General features: G+C 39.2%; 1 protein-coding gene and 1 pseudogene across 1 annotated transcript in view; both read left to right on the top strand.

Annotated features, from left to right (window-relative positions):
• Positions 1-238: 238 nt before the first annotated feature.
• CDC37L1 (cell division cycle 37 like 1, HSP90 cochaperone) overlaps positions 239-21,137 on the top strand; it is a 31,303-nt gene continuing 10,404 nt past the window's right edge. The window contains exons 1-3 of the mRNA XM_072597352.1: positions 239-586; positions 4,529-4,810; positions 8,776-8,869. Coding sequence (XP_072453453.1) covers positions 455-586; positions 4,529-4,810; positions 8,776-8,869 — 508 coding nt within the window. The 5' untranslated portion in view covers positions 239-454. The remainder of the gene's footprint in view (positions 587-4,528; positions 4,811-8,775; positions 8,870-21,137) is intronic.
• Positions 19,204-19,879, top strand: LOC140496945 (histone deacetylase complex subunit SAP30L pseudogene; annotated as a pseudogene).

Raw genomic sequence — 21,137 nt, 5'->3', positions numbered from 1 at the left:
TATTAGTCACAAAAATAGCGATCACGAGGAGTCGCCCGTCTTCGGGCTGCGGTGGCAAAGCTCTGCAGGAACCCCAGAAAGGTCAACAAAAACTAGCTACAAGGACGCTCCAGGCCACGGCGCGCCGCTGGACGAGCAGCGCCCTTGGCTCCCCCCGCCAGCCGCGGCCCCGGCCCAGGCCCGCCCCTTCCCCTGGCCCGGCTCCCCTTTCCCCCAGCGTGCCCCACCGCCCCAAGCCTGCTGCCGGAAGTGACGCGATTAAAAGTCTGACCGTCTCCTTCCGCCGCGGGGCCGGGGCCAGGCGGGCGCTTGGCGTGTGCAGGCGTCTCCGCGCACGCGGAGGGATTCTGGGTAACGGCCCCCCCACCGGGGGCGGCGGCTGCGGGGCAGCCGGTTCCGGTCTGCCGGGAGGCCGTTGAAGGTGGCGGTTTGCCGGGCCGGGGGGAGCGGGGCTATGGAGCGGCCGTGGCCGCCGCCTGGACCCTGGAACCTCCCCCGGGACGGCGGGGAGGCTGACGAGGAGACGGAGCTGGATGTGTCTCCCGCCTCCTCCCGCTTCCCGCAGCCTCCTGGCGACAGCCCCCAGGTAAAGGAGCGAACTTGGGGGGAGGGGGAGAGTCGGCCAGACCCCTGGGGTCTCGGGGGGACGGGAGGGTTTGCAGCCTCCCGGCCCGGCCTCTGCTCCTGCCCCGCCTCCCCCCGTCTGCTTCCCCTCGGTCACGGTCTCCGCCCGCTCGCTCTTCGCTGCATCAGGTTTCTGCTCATTCCACCCCCCACCCCCAGCCCCGTGGGAGTGGGGGAGGGTGTGGGTGCCTGCTGGAGCAGCGGAGAGGCGTCCTGCTGGTGGGACGGGGGGTGGGGGGCGTCGGGGGTTGTACGGGGCGACCCCTGAGGTCCCCTTTGCATTCTCTTCCCTTGAACTCAGTTTCCTCTAGTATGCAGTGAAAGAATTGGAACAGGTACCTTTTCAGCTCCAGATTCTACCACCTGATCGCCCCTGCCCTCCTCTTCTACTTCCCATGTCCACATAAGCACCTTTTCACTTTGGCTGGAAGAGAGGTGACAGTTGGCACTGTTGCCTCTCTTAATCCGAGAGACTGAAAGTGAAATGGTAAAAATAAAATGCACCAGTGTTGTGAGTTTCTAACATCGAACATGCTTTTTTTTTTTTTGAGTAGTGCCCCGTAATGAAAAGAACAGTCGATTTGCCCCGCCCAAGGTTCGAATCTGGAAAGTCAGCTAATATCTGAATCTTAGTTTGCTCAACTCCGAAATGTGAAGGGTTAGACCAGTTCAGAGGTTCTTAATCTTGTGTCATGCACCCCTTTGGCAGTCTGGTTTAGCATGTGGACCTCTTCTGAGGACATTTTAGAGGTCCCCGAACTACCCAATGATGTCTAATGCCCCTGCCAATTCCAAGTTTTGCTTATGCCAGTTTCCCCACCTACCACCCCCTTAGTCACAGGTACACATGCCTTTTCACTTTGACTGTTCTTTCCCTGAAGACCAGGAGGTAAGAATTTGGTAGCCTTGCTTTCAGAAATAAAGATTGGGGGAGTCTATAATGAGATCTACCAGCCAATTCAGGTTCACTATGCCAGTTTGATACTAGCCTGAATGGAAACAGCTCTGAATTTGAAGTCAGAAAACTTGGATTTGAATATATGATTTGGGGCAAATAATTAAAGTTGCAAAGAAATCTGTAAAAAAGGAGATGGGATTGCAAATTGCTGACATCCTTTCGGTTCTAAATTCTGTGAGCCACATTCCAAAAGAAGCTGAGGCAGGCCTTCCTCATAATGCCATATAAACTTTTAGCAGATTGCTATCTTTATTTTCTTCTTAGCCCTGCGTAAATTTTAAATAAATTTGCCTTGTTTATTTAGTGTAGATTTTTTTGGTAGTTCTTTGATCACTTTGTTTGGTGAAACTAATACTGATGGAAGAAGTAACAGTTTACATGTTCCCTGAGCAAAATTCTAATGAAAATTCACGAATCTTCTTTGACCTCTGACTCAGTTTTGTGACCCTGGCTTTGATTTTTGTATTAGACTACATCCCACCCTTATTCAAATAGCCAGTGCCCTTTTGTTTTCATAACATTTTTGACTATACTTTCCATGATACCCTATGAAAACATGTTTAGCCAAAGCCTCCTTTTTAAATCTTCTAAGACTCAGCTTCCTGACCTGTAAAGGGGGCTGCTGAATCCTTTCTAGTAATAACCACATCGAATTGTTAAAAGGATCAAATATGACAAAACTATACAAAGTCATCTATTGTCTATATAAAACAGTATCAGCAGGTCCAAAATGTCAGGCTTTCACTCCTCTTAAGTCACTACCTAAGTAGAGCCCCAAGATTCTTGAATCCTGTCTTATGAAGTACTTTTCAGTGTCCCAGTTAACCTTTATTCTGTTTTTGTCCTTACCTAGAAGTGTTTTGGGAAGAGTTCTCCAGGCCAGAGAGTAGGCAATGTTGTAATTATTTCCAATGAAGTGAAAGTATTCTGTCTTCCCATCATTCTTGCAAAGTGAAAGGAACCCTAAAGATGTTTCCCTCAACTCATTTTTGTATATGATAATAAAAATTTATTATTTACAAGTATGGTGCTTACAAAGAAGCCAGTCACTGATCTCTAACTAATCTAACACCTAAAGACCAGAATTCAGTTTTACAACCACCAAACACCTGAGAAATGTAGGCAATGTGAAAGAATTGATGTCAGTAGCGCCATACTGATTATGAACTAATAGTGTCATCTTTATATATGGAAAGGTAACATATCTTGAAAAAAAGATCGTACAGCAATTTCTGTAATCAGTTTTACAGGCACAAGAAACAATAGGCCTTTTAAGTGTCTCAAAGGAATTTCAGTTCAAAGAGATTGCTTCACAATAGTGCTCCCAAAAGAAAATCTATTTTGACTGGGTGAGGATTTTTTTTCTTTTGGGGGTAGGGTAGGCAGGGGAGTTCTGTACGTTGAAGTTGTGAAGCACAACTGAACCTTATTTGGATGAAATGCTCTGTCAGTGATATTTCAGTTTGCAAACTGATAGCTTGATTAATGCTAGTTTTGGTCATTTGTTTGCTCTAAGCACATTTAAGATGCTTGTTTTTCTTTCTGGCTTTAAAACTTTTAAGTTTCTGTATTAGAACCAGCAAGAAGAAAATGTTTATCACACTTTATAAACATTTTTCAAGTCTTAAATTTCTGGTTCAGTTTTCGCCAGTGAGGAAGAGATAACGTATCTAAAGGGGATATGAGTCTTCAGATTCCATTTATGTGAAGAAATAGAAATTTAGTACAACTGGAAACAGTTGACTAGAATATGACTGATGCTAATAACTATCTTCTTTAGATTTGACAAATATTTAGTAGTGGCATATAAAGTATGAAAACTTAGTGTAAAATGCTTAGAAACTTAAATTATAGTCTGGCCTTGACACTTAAGTATATGGCCATGGGCAGGTCATTACCCTCTTTTTAAGATGTTAGTATCTGTACTAACTATACAAAGAAGTACTGTCTTTCAACAAAGTGCTTTGGTTTGCAAAGTGTTGTGTACATGTAAAGTATTATGGATTAGAATATAAGCATGGGATGAACATTTACAAAATGCTAAAGTGTTGAGTGGGTGCTGCATCTGGATTTAAGAGTATGCCCATTTGTCCTATCTTCCAGGTTTGCCAGAAGCTGGACTTTGCTTGAGGATTCCCTTGCCTTTTAAAGGCACATAGTAAATAAAATGTAGATAATCTACATTTGAGGGAAGATATTTGGCTCGGTAATTTACAATTAATGAACAACTTCTTAACTGGTCAGATAATTGTAATAAGACCTTCAGCATACCTTCTTTAAGAAAAGAAAGCGCTTTTACATTTTGCATTCTTTTAATAGAGCTAAATGAAACAACACCTGAACCTTTTTCACATTAAGAATTATAAATACTGTTATATTTTAGAGTAAGAGACTTCAGTCACTACGGACTAGAATTCCAGGTATGCATACAGATTGAAAGAAGGAATCACTTCTTGGTATTCCTTGGTATAAGGAAGCTCTCTTCAGAAGAGAACTCCAAAGATTTTGTTTTCATTGTATTAAGGAGGAGAGAAATTGTAGGCTTCTGTTTTCTGTTACTTTAATTATTACAAGATAATAAACAAATGTTTGAGACCAAACTGCACAAGGCGCTGTATTGCTCTGCAGGTTACCAAAAATCCCTGCCCTTTAAAAATTTTATATAGTAGCTGGGAATACAGGACAACCTACAAGGTCATATATATCAAATAGTGAGTGGGTAGGACATATAATAAAGATGCAATAGTTGGAAGTTTTTTCCCTACTTTTTCTCTAGCAAACTTCAGAATAGTTTAACTGACTTGTAAAATTTGGGTAATTTCTATTAAGGAAAATTGGAAATGTTTGACCATTGTGAAATACAATCTAAAGTGAAATTATGTTTGTACTGCACAAATATGCTTTGTTCCTTCAATTGTTACAAATAATGTTTTGTTCTCCATCCAGATGTATAGCCAAGGGATTGAACTGGCTTGCCAAAAGCAGAAAGAGTTTGTGAAAAGCTCTGTAGCGTGCAAATGGAATCTAGCTGAAGCTCAGCAGAAGCTTGGTAGTTTAGCACTGCATAACTCGGAGTCCCTGGATCAGGAACATGCCAAAGCACAAACAGCAGTGTCTGAACTGAGGCAAAGGGAAGAGGAATGGAGGCAGAAAGAAGAGGCCCTGGTACAGCGAGAGAGAATGTGTCTGTGGAACGTGGATGCCATTAGCAAGGATGTTTTTAATAAGGTACAAGCTTTTACTGGGAAATACAAACAAAGCAAAAATTATCCATACACTTAGGTATGTTTAGGAACATTTACCATCCTAGCATTAGAATATCTGTATTAACACAACAGTAGTCATTATCTATGAATTTTTTCACCCAAATTTCACTAAAGATTTATGAGAACTGTTACCAGTAACAAATACCTTCCCCTCCCCGCCATGTTGTGTTTGATGTGGCCAGTTCTTGATAATAGCTGTAAGTTATAGTATTGATTGTATAAGACTAATTTGTAGCTATTGAATTTGTTTAATAAAAAAATAGCCTTTTTCATTTTGTTTACTGGCATGCATACAGCAAACCCTTAGTTAAAGAACTTTTACTTACTGGTAGAATCACTGGTATTGGAAGGGATATTTCAAATAATCTAGTCCTTTATTCTTTCTCTAAAAAAATACTGTACCTATACTAGAGTATAAGCTAGGGGGTCAACAGTGACTTCAAGCAGCAGTTCTTTTCCTGACTGTGCCATTGATTGACTCACTGTCCCAACCTAGGCGCATGATCAAACCTTTATGACCATCTTATCTTCTTCATTCAGGAAGAAAAGAGCTTAAATGCTAATTGTAGAGACTTAGAAGATTTCTAGTCCAGCTCCCTTGTTTTACTGATGAAGCAACTGAGAAAGAAAGGGTAAAAAAAAGTGCCAAAGTTTACAACACTGGTTAGTGAGTTAGAGATAAGGGAAAATTTCCTGACATTGGAAGCTGAAAGAAACTAAATTTAGTACTTTTAGGAAAGTAGTTGAATATCCTTCCCTAAATATCACTGATAATGGAATAGGTAGCAATTTTTATGGAAAATGACAACGTTGAAAGATAGAGATGTGATAAGTATTATAAAAGAGCTGGCTTTGAAGTCAGAATCTGGATTCAGATCCAGGCCTGCTACTTAGTATCTGTGTGACCTTGGGCAAGTACTTTGTAACATCTTCAGGCCAGTTTACTCCTGTTAAATGAGAGGGTTTAACTGGATTAAGTTTTCTTTGAACTCTAAATCCTGTGAGTAGGTGACCTTGAAAATGTTTTCCCTATAATTTGACGATTCCCAAAATTGGACATTTCTTATCACATAAATCTGTTGAAATAGTTGTTGGATTTCATCTCAGATCGTTGTTGAACACATTCTCATAATCGACTCATAATAATATGTAAGTTCATAATTTCAGCCCTTCACAAATAAAATTTTAAGAAACATCAGTATAACAGAAATCAGTTGTCATTATATTGAAACTCACAGAGCAGTACTTAAGGAATTGGGGAGCTGGGGAGCCAGATTTTCTGATTATGAAAAGAAGTTGAGGTTAACTACTGAGTTAACTACATAGAAAGCCTTTTATTACTTTCTACCTGCTGCTAAATAATATCTATTAATAAAAAACTTTAATAATAAGGCTAGACTATTGTTGAAGTTGCCATTCTCTATGTAGTAGTGATGTAGCGCAATTATCTGGTAGCAAATGAATACTTCTTTTAGCAGATTGAGCTACAGCAGTAACATTTGTTTTGCAGAAACACAGTAAATTAAATACAAAGTGAAGGACATAATTCTGATTACTATGCCAGAATCTTAGAAGAATGGATTTTTACAAAATGAAAACCTTAGCTTTAGAGCAAATGTTACTGCTCTCCCCATTAACAGATACCTTAAGGACTTCATTATTAGGTTACAGTCTTGGACAGACTAGAATTGATATCATGGTATAAGATGAATATGATAAAATGTATGATAATTAATTGTCCTACAAAAAGACATAATTTTTCTCAGTTGATGTAAAAGTTAGGGCATACCCTGATGTAACAGTTTCTTTGAGTATTGTCTCCCTGACTTGGGAGTGTACGAGCCCTTTGGGATCAAGGACTGTCGATTTTCCTATTTGTATCCCCAGTGCTTAGCACAGTGATTGACATGTGGAAAATGCTTAATAAATGGTGATTTAGGGGTGAATTTTAAAACTTTTATGAATTTCTCTTTTTGGCCTGGATCATCAGTTGGGGAAAAGAGAGTGTTTCAGAAGTTTGCTTCTCATGCTGTCCCACCTCCTGACAAGGAGGTAATGGATTTAAGGTGCAGAAGGAGACAGATTTGTTTGGATTTGTTTTGTTTGACTATGCATATATCTTACAAAGGTTGGTGGGGAGGAAGAAGAGAAAATGGGTTCAATTATTTTTTAAAGAACTTTCTTTGCATATACAGGATGTAAAGATAATATTTTTATCCTGTCCTTTCCAAAGCTTGATCAAGGTAAAAGTTAAGTCTTTGTTCGTATATAATTGCCTTTATTTTTTACCTTTGATTGTGTAAACTTTTTAGGCTGCTCACTTTAGTTGCCCTTCTCTGACCCTTTTCCTTCTGCATTTCCGTTATATTTCTTTTGACTCACAGTGACCAGAAACTTAGAATATTTTTTTCTACCTATGTCAGAATAAAGGATAAGAGTATATGTCTAACTAAAGGCCAAATAATGATAGAATGCATATTCTACAATGGGGGAATAATTCCTGTGTCTTATTGTGAATTATTATGTGTTCCTTAAAAATAGGTTTCCTTTAACTTTAGAAAAATCATTTTTTTCTGGGGAGAAGTTCTTAGGATCATGGATTTAGAACTGGAAGGGGCCTTAGAGAGCTCTACCAAGCCCCTCACTTTATGAATAAGAAACTAAGGTCCACAGAGAGGGAAGTAAGTGCCTTGCCCAAGGTCACACAGCTAGAAAGTGGCAAACCTGAGATACTGTAATATTCAATTCTTATCAGCTGTTTCTTTTTAAAGCTAGTTTCTTACCTGACCTGAATTTGTCAGAAATTAATTAGGAATGTTTTATAATGAACAGTGCCTTTTTATATAGACTTATTCTCGTTTAAACTTATACTTTTTATAAGGTGATTTAAGTCCTCAAGATGGGATCTAGATGGCAGAATTTACTGAGAAAAGAATTAGCAGGAAATACTAATGTTTTATGTGTGTTTTTGAATACTTGCTAATTCTAAGAGCTGGCAGAAATCTAGAATGCGATTTTTATTTAGGGCAGTGATGATCTCAGCGTATCAATGTGGTCACACAGTGTTCTGAAAAATTGTTCTTCAATCATTTTCCTAGCTAAATAAGAACTTGATTTAATGTCCTTTTTTTGTGTTTATTTAACTAAAAGAAATGTTCTTTAATAGAGCTTTCAAACTGTCTTAAGAACAAAATGTTTTTGTAACTGCCCCATAAAGTTTATTAGAAATTTCAGCCAAATTTTGCCTTCTTGTTCAGGAATTAATCAGAGATTTTTAAAAAGTAATTATACATTTTACCTCAGTTTGATCAGGATTTCTGGGATCATTTTCAGTTGGAACTAACTGGAAATTAGTCCAGTTACAAGTATATGCCAATTTTATTTCTGGATGCATGTTCACTCTAGAATACTGTGCATTTCTAGTTGCTACATCTTAAGAAAGAATGGAAATGGAGAAGACTCAAAGAACAACAACTTAAGTGATCCTGAGGCTGGTAGTGAGGGGCGCTGCTATAAAGACAGATTACAAAGAAAACTGAAAATTCTCACTGGGGCTAGAATCAGTCAGGATGCATGTTTAGTAAATGTTTATTGAGTAACTGGTTTATTTCAAGTGTCTCTGCTTCTAAACTTCAGCAATTTAAATTCAAGTTTAGTTGTTTCTTTACATGACTTTAGCAGTAGTAGATTGGTGTTTCATTTTTTTAAACTAAAATGCTGTGGGGGGAAAATGTTGTTTTTAAGGGAATTTTATGAAGACTTGGACTTTGAGTGATATAGGGTTAGAGCTTCCTGTGTCCAGAGAAAAGGATGTCTAGACATGTATGATGACAACTTTGAAAGACTATCAGAAAAGGCCTACTCAGCTATTCTAGTTCAAATGAGGTAGAGAAATATTCTGATCACTTTATAAATTATTTTTCTCAGAGTTTTATTAATCAAGATAAAAGTAAAGAAATAGAAGATGAAGATAAATCCAAATCATTTATGCAGAAATATGAGCAAAAGATTAGACATTTTGGTAAGTACCTTACTTGAATTTCCTTCTTTTGTAGTTCTTGGTACCATCTGTGCTAAAAATGGTAACATAAAATATGGAGCACAATAGAAGGTAAATGCCAAGCAGGCACAAGTTGTGTGGCTATTTCTGACATAATTATATGGCTGTGGTTACAAAGTGTTTGTTGTTTGTTTTTTGTCAAAAATAGGGCAGAGTGATAGGCAAAAGCACCCAGTTAATAGAAGCAAAAATAAAATATTTTATACATTTTCTGCTCATCCCAATCACTTTTCTCTGCCTTTCCTCACCCTTCTTTGTTGCTAATATCTTATGATTTCTGACTAGGTATTTTTTTTTATTTTATTTATTTTTATTTTAATCATGTAACCAGGCAGAACACTGAAATATGTACTGTCATTTTGGTGTAGAAAAACACTGACTATTGAGGGAACCAAAAAGACTTCATGTAAGATGGTGCTGAAACTCAGCTCTGAAGGAGGCAAGTGTGAGTGTTTTCCAGGCTCTGGGAATGGTCTGCAAAGGCACCAACATGGAAGAAGAAATGTGTATAGTGGGGAGCAGTAGGCTGGTTTGGCTAAAATGCGAGGATCTGTAGTGGAGTAATATGGAATTGTCTAAATTGACAGGTTGGAAGCTCTTGTTTTGTGTTAGGGCTTTAAATGCCAGATAGAAGAGCTTGTATTGTTTTTATTCTAGAGGCAGGAGGGAGCCATTGGAGTCTATTGATCAAGACAGTGACATGCTTATTATGCCTGTGGTTCACGAAGATTAGTTCAGCAGTTGTGCTGGAAATTACTATCATAGCCTCCTAATTTGTGTCCCTGCTACCAGTTCTCTCTTTTCCACAAAAATGACAAAATGATATTCCTAAAGCATAGGTCTGACCATGTTGCTCTCTGATCAGTAGATTCCCATGGCTCCCTATTACCTCTAGGATAAAAGACAACAACAACAAACAAACTCCTATGTTTAGCATTGAAAGTCCTTCACAGTCTGGCTCTACTCTTATTACCTGTTATTCCCCTCACATGCACTATGACTGGATCATAATGAATGTGAAGTTGTGTATTGGTTGCCCTGAATTTGAGATACCTATGGGATATCTAGGTAGAATGTCCAGTAGTCAGTTAGTGGTATGAGACTTGTGCTCAGGAGAGATATACTTATCTAGATACATAGATCTGGAAGTCATCTCCTTAGAAATAATTGAATCCACCGGGGCTGCTCTGTTTACCAAGAGAGAATATAGAGAGCAAAAAGAGGTCTTAAGACCAAAGCCTTGAGATATACCTATAGTTATAGGGCAAGAGGTAGATTATTTGGTAAAGGAGCCTGAGAAAGGATGGCCATGCAGACCTAGGAGAACGCGGAGTGAGCAGTTTCTCAAAAACCCTGAGAAAAAAGTATCTAGGAAGAAGGGATGGTCAAGAGTGTCATGCTGCAGAGATTAGGAAGAAACAGGAAGAGACGTTTTGGTTTAGTGATTGAGATTCTTTGGCATCCTTGGAGAGAACTGTTTCAACTGAGTAGCAAAGTTATAATCCACATTGGAACAAATGGGGAAGTGGATGAGATTGAAAAATATGGAGAAAAGAAAAACATGTTTAATGTTGGCAGAATTATGGGAAGGCAGGCACACTAATGCATTGGTCCAGCACTTCTGAAAAGCAATTGGGAATCATACCCCCAAAATCACTGACCTGTACATACCCTTTAAATCAGTGATGGGACAGTTTGGCTTTTAACTTTGTAAAGGTTGAAAGAAGGAAAGTTTCCATATAGATAAAAGTATGTAGCTACATTTTTTGTAGTAGCAAAGAATTGGAAATCAAGTAAGTGCTAACCGACTGTAGAAGGGCTGGATAGTCTGTGGTGTGTGGATGTAATAGAATATTGCTGTGCTTTAAGAAATAACTATGTGAAAAATTCAAAGAAACTTGAGAAAACCTCATGAACTGATGAAAAGTAAAGTTAACAGAGCCAGAAGAACAGTTATACAATGTTCATAATAATTGAAAGGAAAACACCATTTAATAGAACTGTCATCTGTGTAGTGATCAATTATAATTTGAAACGCTTGGTGAAGAATGCCACTTGCCCATGGAGGTAAGCTATAGGTGTAAAATGAAGATCACTTTTCTTTTTTTTTTTTTGTTTGTCTGTACTTATTTATTAGAAAAGACAGTTCTTGGGATGGAGATGGCATTGAGAAAGGTGCCTTAAAGTATTGCACTTTTTAAGTTAGAGGAAAGCAAGTAGAGAGAGTAAGTGTATACATGTTTTTTTAGTTCTGCTAAAAGTTTGAGAGACATAAGATACTAGCTTTAGGGAATGGTAGGGTGAAGTGAAGGTATTTTTTTCCTTGAAGATGGTTAGAGATCTAGTCCTTCTTGCAAGCAGCAGGGAAGAAGCTAGTAAACTGGGAGAGAGTGAAGATTACAGGGAAAGAGGAGAGTTGATTACATAAGGACTACTCCCTTGAACGGTTGGAATGAGAACTTTCTGAGTTTGAGGAGTTTAAAAATGAGATTTAATTAGTTTTTCCTTTCCATTTCAATTCTTTCATTTTCTTACAAATTCTTCTCTAAATGAGTGGTGCTGGGTTACTATATAGTAACTCATCATCTGCACTGGAAAGGAGGAAAAGAAACCCATGCATAAGGTTTGCATATCTAAAAAAGGATTTATTAAATATTATATTCTTTACAACTGGCTGGAGATGGTACTGGGACACTAATGACTCCATATCCAAATAGTATGGCAGGTCCTTCAAAAATGGCTTTTCAGTTTTCCCGGGATTATTCCAGCTATCTGTCTCTTCTGCCCCTCACATAGTGCTAAAGAGGAGTAAAGGAAGTCACCCAAATTTGCTGACTGGACACACTCTAAATTAATTGTCTAAGCTTAACTGGGCCCATACAGCCACTAGGTAATCTTTATATTTCTCTAATTGATTCCCTGATCTCACTCCCCAGTGAAACTATCTCAGACTTTCTCTTCTTCAAGACTCCAACTCCTCCCTCTTCCTTCTCCTTTTCCCTAAAGACCTTGCTTCTATTTTGTCTGAGAAAATTGGAGCCCATTCACCATTATCTTCCTCTTTTCCTCTTCCCTTCATCCAAAATCCTTTACCATTATTCTTCTCTTTCCCTTTCTTCCAGTCTTTGATAATGATACTCTCCCTGCCTAGACCAACCCCTCTGTGTGTACCTTTGATCCTTTCCCCTTCCATTTTCGGCATATCTTACCCTTTTCATTCCTAATCTTTAATCTTTCCCTATATATGGTTCTTTCTCTGCTTCCCTCATGCCCAAGTCTCCCCCAGTCTTAAAAAAAAAAAAAATTATACATTACCATCCCTTCTTCTAGCTATTGTACTGGATCCCTCCTCCCTTTCTCAGCCAAAGTCTTCAAAAAGCAACAGTGACAACTTTCTGCACTCATTTCTTCAGGTTCCTCTGTACTCCACAGTTTTTTGTAATCTGGCTTCTAATTCATCATTCAGCTGAGTCTACTCTCTCCAAAATCGTCATCAGTTTCTTTTGCTATTTCATCATCCATATCAAAGTCCTTAATTGTGGATGTTCCCTACAGCTTTTCCAAGACCGTCTTTTCTACTTTGTCTGCACTTTTTCTTTTGGTAACCTGATCAGCTACTATGAGTTTAATAATTATCTTTATACAGATGACTCCTGGATCTAGGTATCATCCAGCCCCAGACTTTGTCCTGAGTTTCAGTCCTGTATCACCAACTACCTATTGGCTGTTTCAAATTAGGTATCCTGGAGACCTCTTACATTACATTTATTACATTTCTCCAATCACTCCCCTCTACTTAATTTTGTTATCTCTATCAAAGGTACCAAACACCATTCTTCCCATCTCTCAGGTTCTTAATCTCAGCTTTGTCTTTGACTTCTCAATTTCTTTCATCCTATATACGCTTTCATTTGCTAAATATTGTCATTTCTACCTCCACAGTATTTCTTCCATGTAACCCCATTCCCACAGGCCTTCATCCCCTATTGTTTAGTCCGTGTCAGTAGTCCCCTAATTAGTCTTCCTGACTCAAGACTCACTGTTCCAATCCTGCACTGAGTTGCTGGTGATTTTCCTTAATCAGAGATTTGACCCAGCCACTTTCCTACTCAGTAGCTCCCTATTGCTCCTAGGATCAAACACAAACTCCTCTGTTTGACATTTTAAGCCCTTCAGAACCTACTGTTCATCTTTATTATATATCCCTCTACTCCTTCCATTTTGTATCCTAGCCAGTTGTTCTTTTGCTCTGTTCCTCATGCCCAGCATGCCATCTCTTGTCTCTGGGACTTTGCAGGGGCTGACTCTCATGTTTGGAATGTACTTCTTCCTCTTGTCTTTCAAGACCGAACTTAAGCACAGTGTTGTACACAAAGCCTTTCCTGATCCATTCTTCCCTAGTGGTATTTATTTTGTATTCTCTGTATACTTACATATGTATGTGATATCTCCCCTGATAGTATATAATGCATTTGAGAATAGAGATTGTGTTATTTTTTTTTTGTCTTTGTATCCCCAGCACTTTGCACATAGTAGTTACTTAATAAATGCTTGTTTGTTGATTAGATTCATATTGCTTTATGGCAAAGATGACTTGGGTACAAGTAGTGGTATAGGAAACAAGGAAAGAAAGATAACAAGCACTTATTAGGTATCCACTGTGTGCTCCACACTGAGCTAAGTGTTTCAAAAGTATCTCATTTGATCCTTACAACTGTTTAGGGAGATAGATACTATTGTCTCCATTTTTACGGTTGAGGAGACTGAGGCAAACAGAGGTTAAGTGACAGGGTCACATAGCTAGTAAGCATCTGAGACCTTATTTGAACTCAGATCTTCCTGACTCCAGGCCCATGGTTCTAGCTATTGTGCTACCTCCCTTCCATTAGATATATTTCCGAGTGGTAGGGGAAATAGCCTATGTGTAATACACGGAAAGTCCCATTGCTTCTTTGGTAAACACAAAATACTAAAAACCAAAAGATCTCTTGTGTGTTTAGGTAGTTCTCCCAATAGGGAATTTATTGAAAGACGTCATAAAATATCATGTAGAATGAAAAGACACGCGTAGTTTGTAACGTGTACTGTTGAAAGAATACCTACTCTGAGATCATGAATCATTGAATTCTGTTGTCCATATGATACTGTCCTTGTTTTTGTTGTTGTTTAAAAGAGAATTTGTACTGAAAGAATTTTCACTATGAATTGAGAGATGGTAGTGATCTTTCTCCCAAGATTTTGATATAATGATGAATATGGATGCAGTCATTGATGGTAGAGGATCACCTTGCTTTGCTTGCTTTAGTACAATGCTGCTTTTACTGTAGAATTTAGAGGCAAGAAAAGCCCCTGCTGCTTTCATCATGAAACAGATAAAGATGTAAATTTGTCTTACAGACCTTGGAGTTATTTTTGGTTCTGCTGTACTGATGAACTTTTGGATTGATTAGAAATTTGAAAAGTTTTTACTGTGAGCTTTTGTTATAAAAAGTACTTGTATTGAGTGATTAGAACTTCAACCATACTTCTCTTACGTTAGTAGATGAGACTTGAGCTCTATTTATTTCCTCCAAATTCGTTAACTCCATAAAAGATTAAATTTGCTTTTGTCTAATGTTTTCGTTTAAATCAGGAACAAAATAAAAAAATGAGAAGTGTATGCTATTTATTTCAGGAACTGAATTTTAGGGCCCTAATAATATAAAAGGAGGCCTTAATAGTATTGATAAAACTTGACAGTTAATCAAATCACTTCCAACGTATGTACTCACAATAGGAGACTACACTAAAGGAAGAAAATTAGCTTGTGAAATATGTGAAAGCAGGTATCCTTTGACTTCTGAACTACTGACCTCAGTGTTCTCTGATATTGTTTTAGTCACTTATAAAATGCAACAAGGTGGTTTTTTTGTGTTGGAGTTAGTAATCTTGCTCTAAAATAGAAGTGGTTGGATCCCCGATGGTGATAGACTTTAAAGTGCTTCTGAGTATCTTCCTTTCCCTTCCTATGTCTGAGTACATTTCATCCCAGATACATAGGAAACCAGTCTACATAGGCAAACTCTATTAGACTTCTAGTCATTGATTTTAACATATTACTAGTTAGAGCATATTTTTGATGTGAGTGTTGGAAGAACCTATTGTTCATCCCAAGTTTTTCCAGCATCATTAGCTTATTCATGTGGTAACTTGATCCCTCTCAAGGAGTAGGAGGAATGGAAAATACTGAACATTGAGGCTTTGAAAGATATCTCCAAAGGGCCAGTCAAAAGCAGCTAAGTAAAGGTTCACCGGGGAGATATAGTCCTTGTGGAACTTGACCTAATGAAAAATGAGATAACAGTACTAAAATGACAGTTGCACTAAAGAAGTGCAAAACAGATCATTCTGTATGGTAATGGAGCCTCGATTTGTCAGATATTTAGCCACAAGAGCAGCTGAGAACTAAGGGACTTTCAGCAAGTATATATAGGGAAAGGAGAATTTTGTAGCTACATGCAGAAAATGTACTACATCTGTTTCTGCCATTGCTGAATCACAGCTAGGACTAATAAAATACAAGATCTCCCAGCTGCAGAAAAAGGTGAAAGCATTGTCTGTTCTCCAGCTTCTCAGAGAAGAAAGGAAAGAAGGAAAAGCAAAGAAAAATAAGGAAACAGCATAACTTGTGACCAGAAGCTGAAGGATAAGTGAATGTGACACAGAGAATGGAGCAAAGGAGCACTGAGCAAGCTCTTCAGTAGGCATGACCTTGTTCTTCTTAGAGGTAGAGCTAAACTTTGTGAAGAGGAAGCAGCTCTTTGAATTCAAGGAAGATTTGGTAGATCACAGGTGTCAATAGAAAAGATATCTTCTACTTAGAAGACAAAGGTCTGAGTACTAGTAGTAAATAACTTCCTGCTGAAGCAGCTGCTTGTAACCTAACAGACCGGTAGAGATGTTTGCTGCCTACTTTGGGTGAGTATCTGAGATGTGATAGTCACTAGAAACTTGTCCAGGGAGAGTGGGCAGAAGTGGAGGAGGAGACAAATGACTGTGCCAGAAAGCATTGCTATGGCTTTAAAGTCTATCTTAGAGGTAGTGTTTCCATCACTACTGTCAGTTGCATGGATATAAGGCAGAACTACATTTGCAAAGAAAACTGCTGATTTAGAAGCTAGAGTGACAAATGTATAATAGCAATAGTATTTGTATAGTGCTTTAAGGTTTACAAAGCACTTTACAAATGTTATTTCGTGTAAAACCCAAGAACCAATCCCCAGAATTTAAGTAGTCAAAAGATATGAACAGACAGTTCTCAGTAATTGTAGATTATTCACAACTATAAGTAAAAGTGTTTAAATTTCTAATAAAAGAAATTCACATCATACCTAGCAAATCCCTAGAGACTACCAGTCAGAAACAGCCATGTTGAAAGGGCTGTGAAAGGAAAGACAGGTTCACACATCCGTAATGTATAAGAACTCACATTGGCCTTTCTGGATAACTTTCTGGATTAGGAAATTAGAAATTCAGAATTATGCTTAGGAAGGGGCTAAAATATGCACATTCTTTGACCCTGAGATCATGTTGTAATCCATACCATGCAGGGAAACCAAAGACAGCAGATATACATCAAACTAATCATAGCAGGATTTCTTGTGACCTGAAAGCACTAGAAACAGAATTGGTGCCCATTGATTGAGGAATGGCTAAACTCGGTTGGACTAGAATATTAAAATGAAAGAAATGACAAACATAAAGAATTCTGAAAGAATGTGGAAAGACTTAAATGAATTGATGCAAACTGAAATAAGCAGAACCTAGAAAACATATGTGCACACACACATACATATACATACACACATATTGAGAAGAGCAACATAAATGGAAAGGACCATAAAACCCCAAAACTGAACCCCATGTAATTATAATGACCAAACTTGGCCCTCGAGAAGTGTTCAGAAAAAGTGCCTTCGTTGCAGGGAACATCTCATGTATTTGCATGTACTGTCAGCCTCAGTTAATGTGCTGGTTGGTTTTGCTGGACTGCTTTTTTCCCCTCTCTTTTTTTTATTCTTTGTTGCAAGTGATAAGAGAGAGGGAGGCCTATTCCAAAGTGAAAGTGATGTCAAAACAAAAGGTAGTAATCATATATGTAAGGGACTGAACCTGTGATTTCATTGGTATAGAGAACTCACAGAAGAGGAAATTCCCTTTACCAATGTAAGTCAGCTCCTTCTGTTCTCACCATTTATTATCTTACAGAGTTGTCTAGAGCACAGAGAGGTTAAGTGATTTGCTCAAGGTCACAAAGCTGGTGTGTGTCAGAAGGAATACTTAACTTCAGGTCAGTTGGCTTGTGGGCCAGTTATCCATTCCTTTCCCTATCAGTCACTATCCACTATCCCTCACTATCAATAATAATATTTTTAAAGTAAAAAATAATTTTATTAAATTCTTATGTGATTAAACCTATAATAGAGGGACATTTGGCTTTTGACCAGAAATGTATTACCTGATAAGCTAGTAGAAATAGGTTTTTCTGGACCCGCATAAATCTGATGAAGGTACTTTAAACTGGATATAGAGAGGAAAGGAGGAAACCACACACACAGAAAAGTTTTTTGGACTGGATCATTGATTTCCTTGGCATAGGGAATTCCCAAAGATGAAACTTCTTTTACCAATGTAGATTGGCACCTATTCTGTAATTTTTAGTCTGCCTGAGGCATTGAGAGGTCAAGTCAACAAGCATTTAATCCTACTGTGTGCTAGCTAAGCATAAAGGATTTTATACTTGATCCTGGAGATAAATAGGGAGACACAGGAGTTTATCAGTAGGAAAGTGACAGACCTGCACTTTAAAAAAATCAGCTTGATGACTGAGTAGAGGAGAAGCTGTAGTGGGAATGATTTTAGGCAGGAAAGCCAACCAGCAGGCTATTAATTTGATTTGGGGGCAGCTAGGTAGTGCAGTGGATAGAGCACCAGTGCAGGAGTCAGGAGGACCTGAGTTCAGATCTCACCTCAGACACTTGACACTCACTAGCTGTGTGACCTTGGGCAAGTCACTTAACCCCAGTTGCCTCATCCTGGGCCATCTCCAGTCATCCTGATGAATATCTGGTCACTGGATTCAGATGACTCTGGAGGAAAAGTGAGGCTGGTGACCTGCACAGCCCTCCCTCACTCAAAACAAAGTCAAGTGCAAGTCATGTCATTATTTCTCTGATGGCATGGTCTTCTTCAGCAACGAAGGACGAACACATACAATTTGATTTTAGTTCCAAAACTGGAAAAGGTAGATTTGGGATAGAGATACTTAAGGGTAGCAAGATAGCTGACAAGAAGATGGCAAAGGTATAGAATAAAGAACTTTTACTTTTATCTAGTAGGCACTGGTGATCACTGAGCATTTGTAAATAAGGACTGCCTGGGTTTTGGGGAGATAATCCTGGGGGTGTTGGAGTTCAGGAGATAAAAGGATTAAAGCCTTTGATCGTGGTTTCTGGTAGCAGTAGCAAAGGAAACTGCTAAGAATATGATCAGTGGAGTAGAAGGAAGAGTTTTTACCTTACTCAAAAAGTGGTGAGCCACTGAAAATTTTTAAGCAAAGGAGTGACATCAGAATGATACGCTGGGTGATTTATTTAGATATTCGGTAATATGGAGGACGGGTAGGAAAAAGTATAGACCAGAGGCAGGAAGATAAGTTAGAAGGGTATTAAAGTAATATTGTAGATAACATGATATAGTGGGGAAAATAAGGAATTAGAAGACCTGGGTTTAATCTTGTCTCAGCCACTCCTGTATTTGTAATCTTAGATATATCACTTAAATTCTCTAGGCTTCCACTTCTTTAGCTATAAAATTAAGGGCATTGGACTATATGATCTGTAGAGGTCCTGCTAGCTCTAAAACATATTATTCTCAGAGGTAAAGGCCTCAGCTAGGATATTTACAGTGATAGTATGAAGGAGAGAATATGAGATAGTTCAAAGTTAAAATTAATAGGAGTTGGCAGCCAGTCATATGTGGGAAGGGAGGAAGGAGTCAAGGGTGATTCCAGTGTTAAAAGCCTGGGTAACAGACTTTGTATGATGGTGTCAGCAAAAGAAATTGAACAGTTGGTGAGAAAGCTTTAAGAGGAAGGTAATTAGTTCATATTGGCACATGTCAAGTTTGAAGTGTTAACAGGGAATCCAGGGGAGATAAATGGTTGGCAGTTGGAAATATAGTACCAGAGGCACCGTAGGGCTCTGAGGGCTGCAGATTCGAGGCGGGGGGTGGGTCTGGGGACTGCCTCGGGGAGTTGAGGGGGACAACTGGGGCAGGGGCTTGGGCTGTCCGTGAGCATCCTCAGGGCTTGGGCCCAGGCCATGAACGACTTCAGCATGGAGGAGGACAGCTGGGAAGGGCCCCTGGCCCAGCACCCACTGCTGCGCCAGCGCTGGCTATGGCCAGAGCTGCTGTCTGATTGAGGACAGGAGCACTGTCTGCCAGCAACGCCTCCTTCAGCAAGAGGATCCAGAAGAGCATCTCGCAGAAGAAACTCCAACTGGACATTGACAGGAGTGTAAGACACCCTTATATCTGTGATTTTCACAAAAATTTCATCCAGAGTGTGTGAAATAAAAGGAAGACAAAGACCAGTGATGATGGTGGAGGTTCTCCTGAGCATGAGACATCCCTGAGGTTGATTTAAAAGGCATTACAAGTTGCAGACCAAACCAGGATTCAACAAGGCACAGGTAACAGAAACTGTCAACCATCACTTTTGGAATATCCCGGTGAACGAGAAAGAGACCCTGGCTTATTTCATCTGTATGATGAGGAGTAACGAGATCAGATTGGACCCAAAAACAGAGAGTAACAAGCAGGTAGAATGATGAAGAGTCCGACTGTACTCAGTGGACTGGCGATCCTGACACATTTGTACCTATGAAGGCTGTTAAATTCTGTTGTAAATTTAAGGGGAAAAAGTGAATGATGGAAGAATTCAGTGTTCAGTTCAGCAAAGATTCATTAAGCACCTGCTATATGTGTAAGGCCCTTTGTGGCTGGGAGTCATGTATTCTGTTGCTTCAATAGTTCCTTTAAGACTAGATTAAGAAAAAGAGTGAAACACTCTTTCATGACTGTGGCAGGCTGTGATGCAGCAGATTACAGCATTAAATCATTTCTTCTGGAAATGTGGGATCTAATAGGTTATAAATCAAACAATTCAATAACTACCCTAGAGCCAGATGGCCATCGTGTTGGAACCCAGCCGTAGATGCCAGGGAACCAGCAGTTGAGTATTAAGGTGCATAGGCTACCTTTATGTAATCTGCCCAGGGCCCAGAAGCCCCTCATTTCTCACCTTCTGAACCCATTGGAAATTGTTTCTACACCACCAACACAGTGCCTTGCCTGGAGTAGGCACTAAGATAAAGATCTGTTAGTTCATTGAGCACCAAAAATACCAGATGTGAACAGCTGCCACAGATCTGTTCTGTTGGATTGGTGGGAAAGATGAGTGTCATGCTTCAGGTAGGAGTTGGACTATGCAGCTTTCAGATTCTGTGATCTTATTTTAGAGAGAATGAAAGAAATACAAATATCGGGGCGGGGGGGCAGTGTGTGGTAAGGGGGAGGGAGGGAGTCGGGATGATTCAAGCCACATTAGGATTTCGGGGCAGTTGTATTTGTTGAGCAATGTTGCATTTCTAGAAATATTAACCTGCAAATCCTTTAAAAAAAAAAGGAAATATAGGACTAGAGCTCTGGGGAGAGATTACGGGTAGAAAAACATTTGGGGTTTGTGCAGAAAGTGACTAAAATCATGAGATTACATAAGATCACCAAAGGAGAGAGTATAATGGGGGGGGGGAAGACATTATCAATCCTTAATGGGAGGAAATAGGATGAGGAAGCAGCAAAGAAGACAGAAGTAGTCGTCTTGTCAAAGTACAGTGTTACACAAACTGAAGGAGCAGAGAAAATATCAAGAAAGAGGGAATGGGCAAAGGGGTCATATGATACAGAGAAGTATAGAAGGGAGAAGACAAAAATAGAATACTGGTTTTAGTCAGAAGGTCACTCGTGTGCTTGGGACAAAAGCCAGATTACAAGTGATGAGAATGTGAGGATAGCAAATTCAGACTATTCTTTCTAGAAATTTGGGAGTACCCCAGTCAATTTTAACAAACTCTTATTTTCACCTGTTCTTCTTACCCAAGAAATTATACTATATCTTCCTTGTATT

This window comes from Notamacropus eugenii, chromosome 1, assembly GCF_028372415.1.
Source record: "Notamacropus eugenii isolate mMacEug1 chromosome 1, mMacEug1.pri_v2, whole genome shotgun sequence".
Lineage (NCBI taxonomy): Eukaryota > Metazoa > Chordata > Mammalia > Diprotodontia > Macropodidae > Notamacropus > Notamacropus eugenii.
Note: the sequence above shows the minus strand (reverse complement) of the source record. Positions and strands in the feature narration are given on the sequence as shown.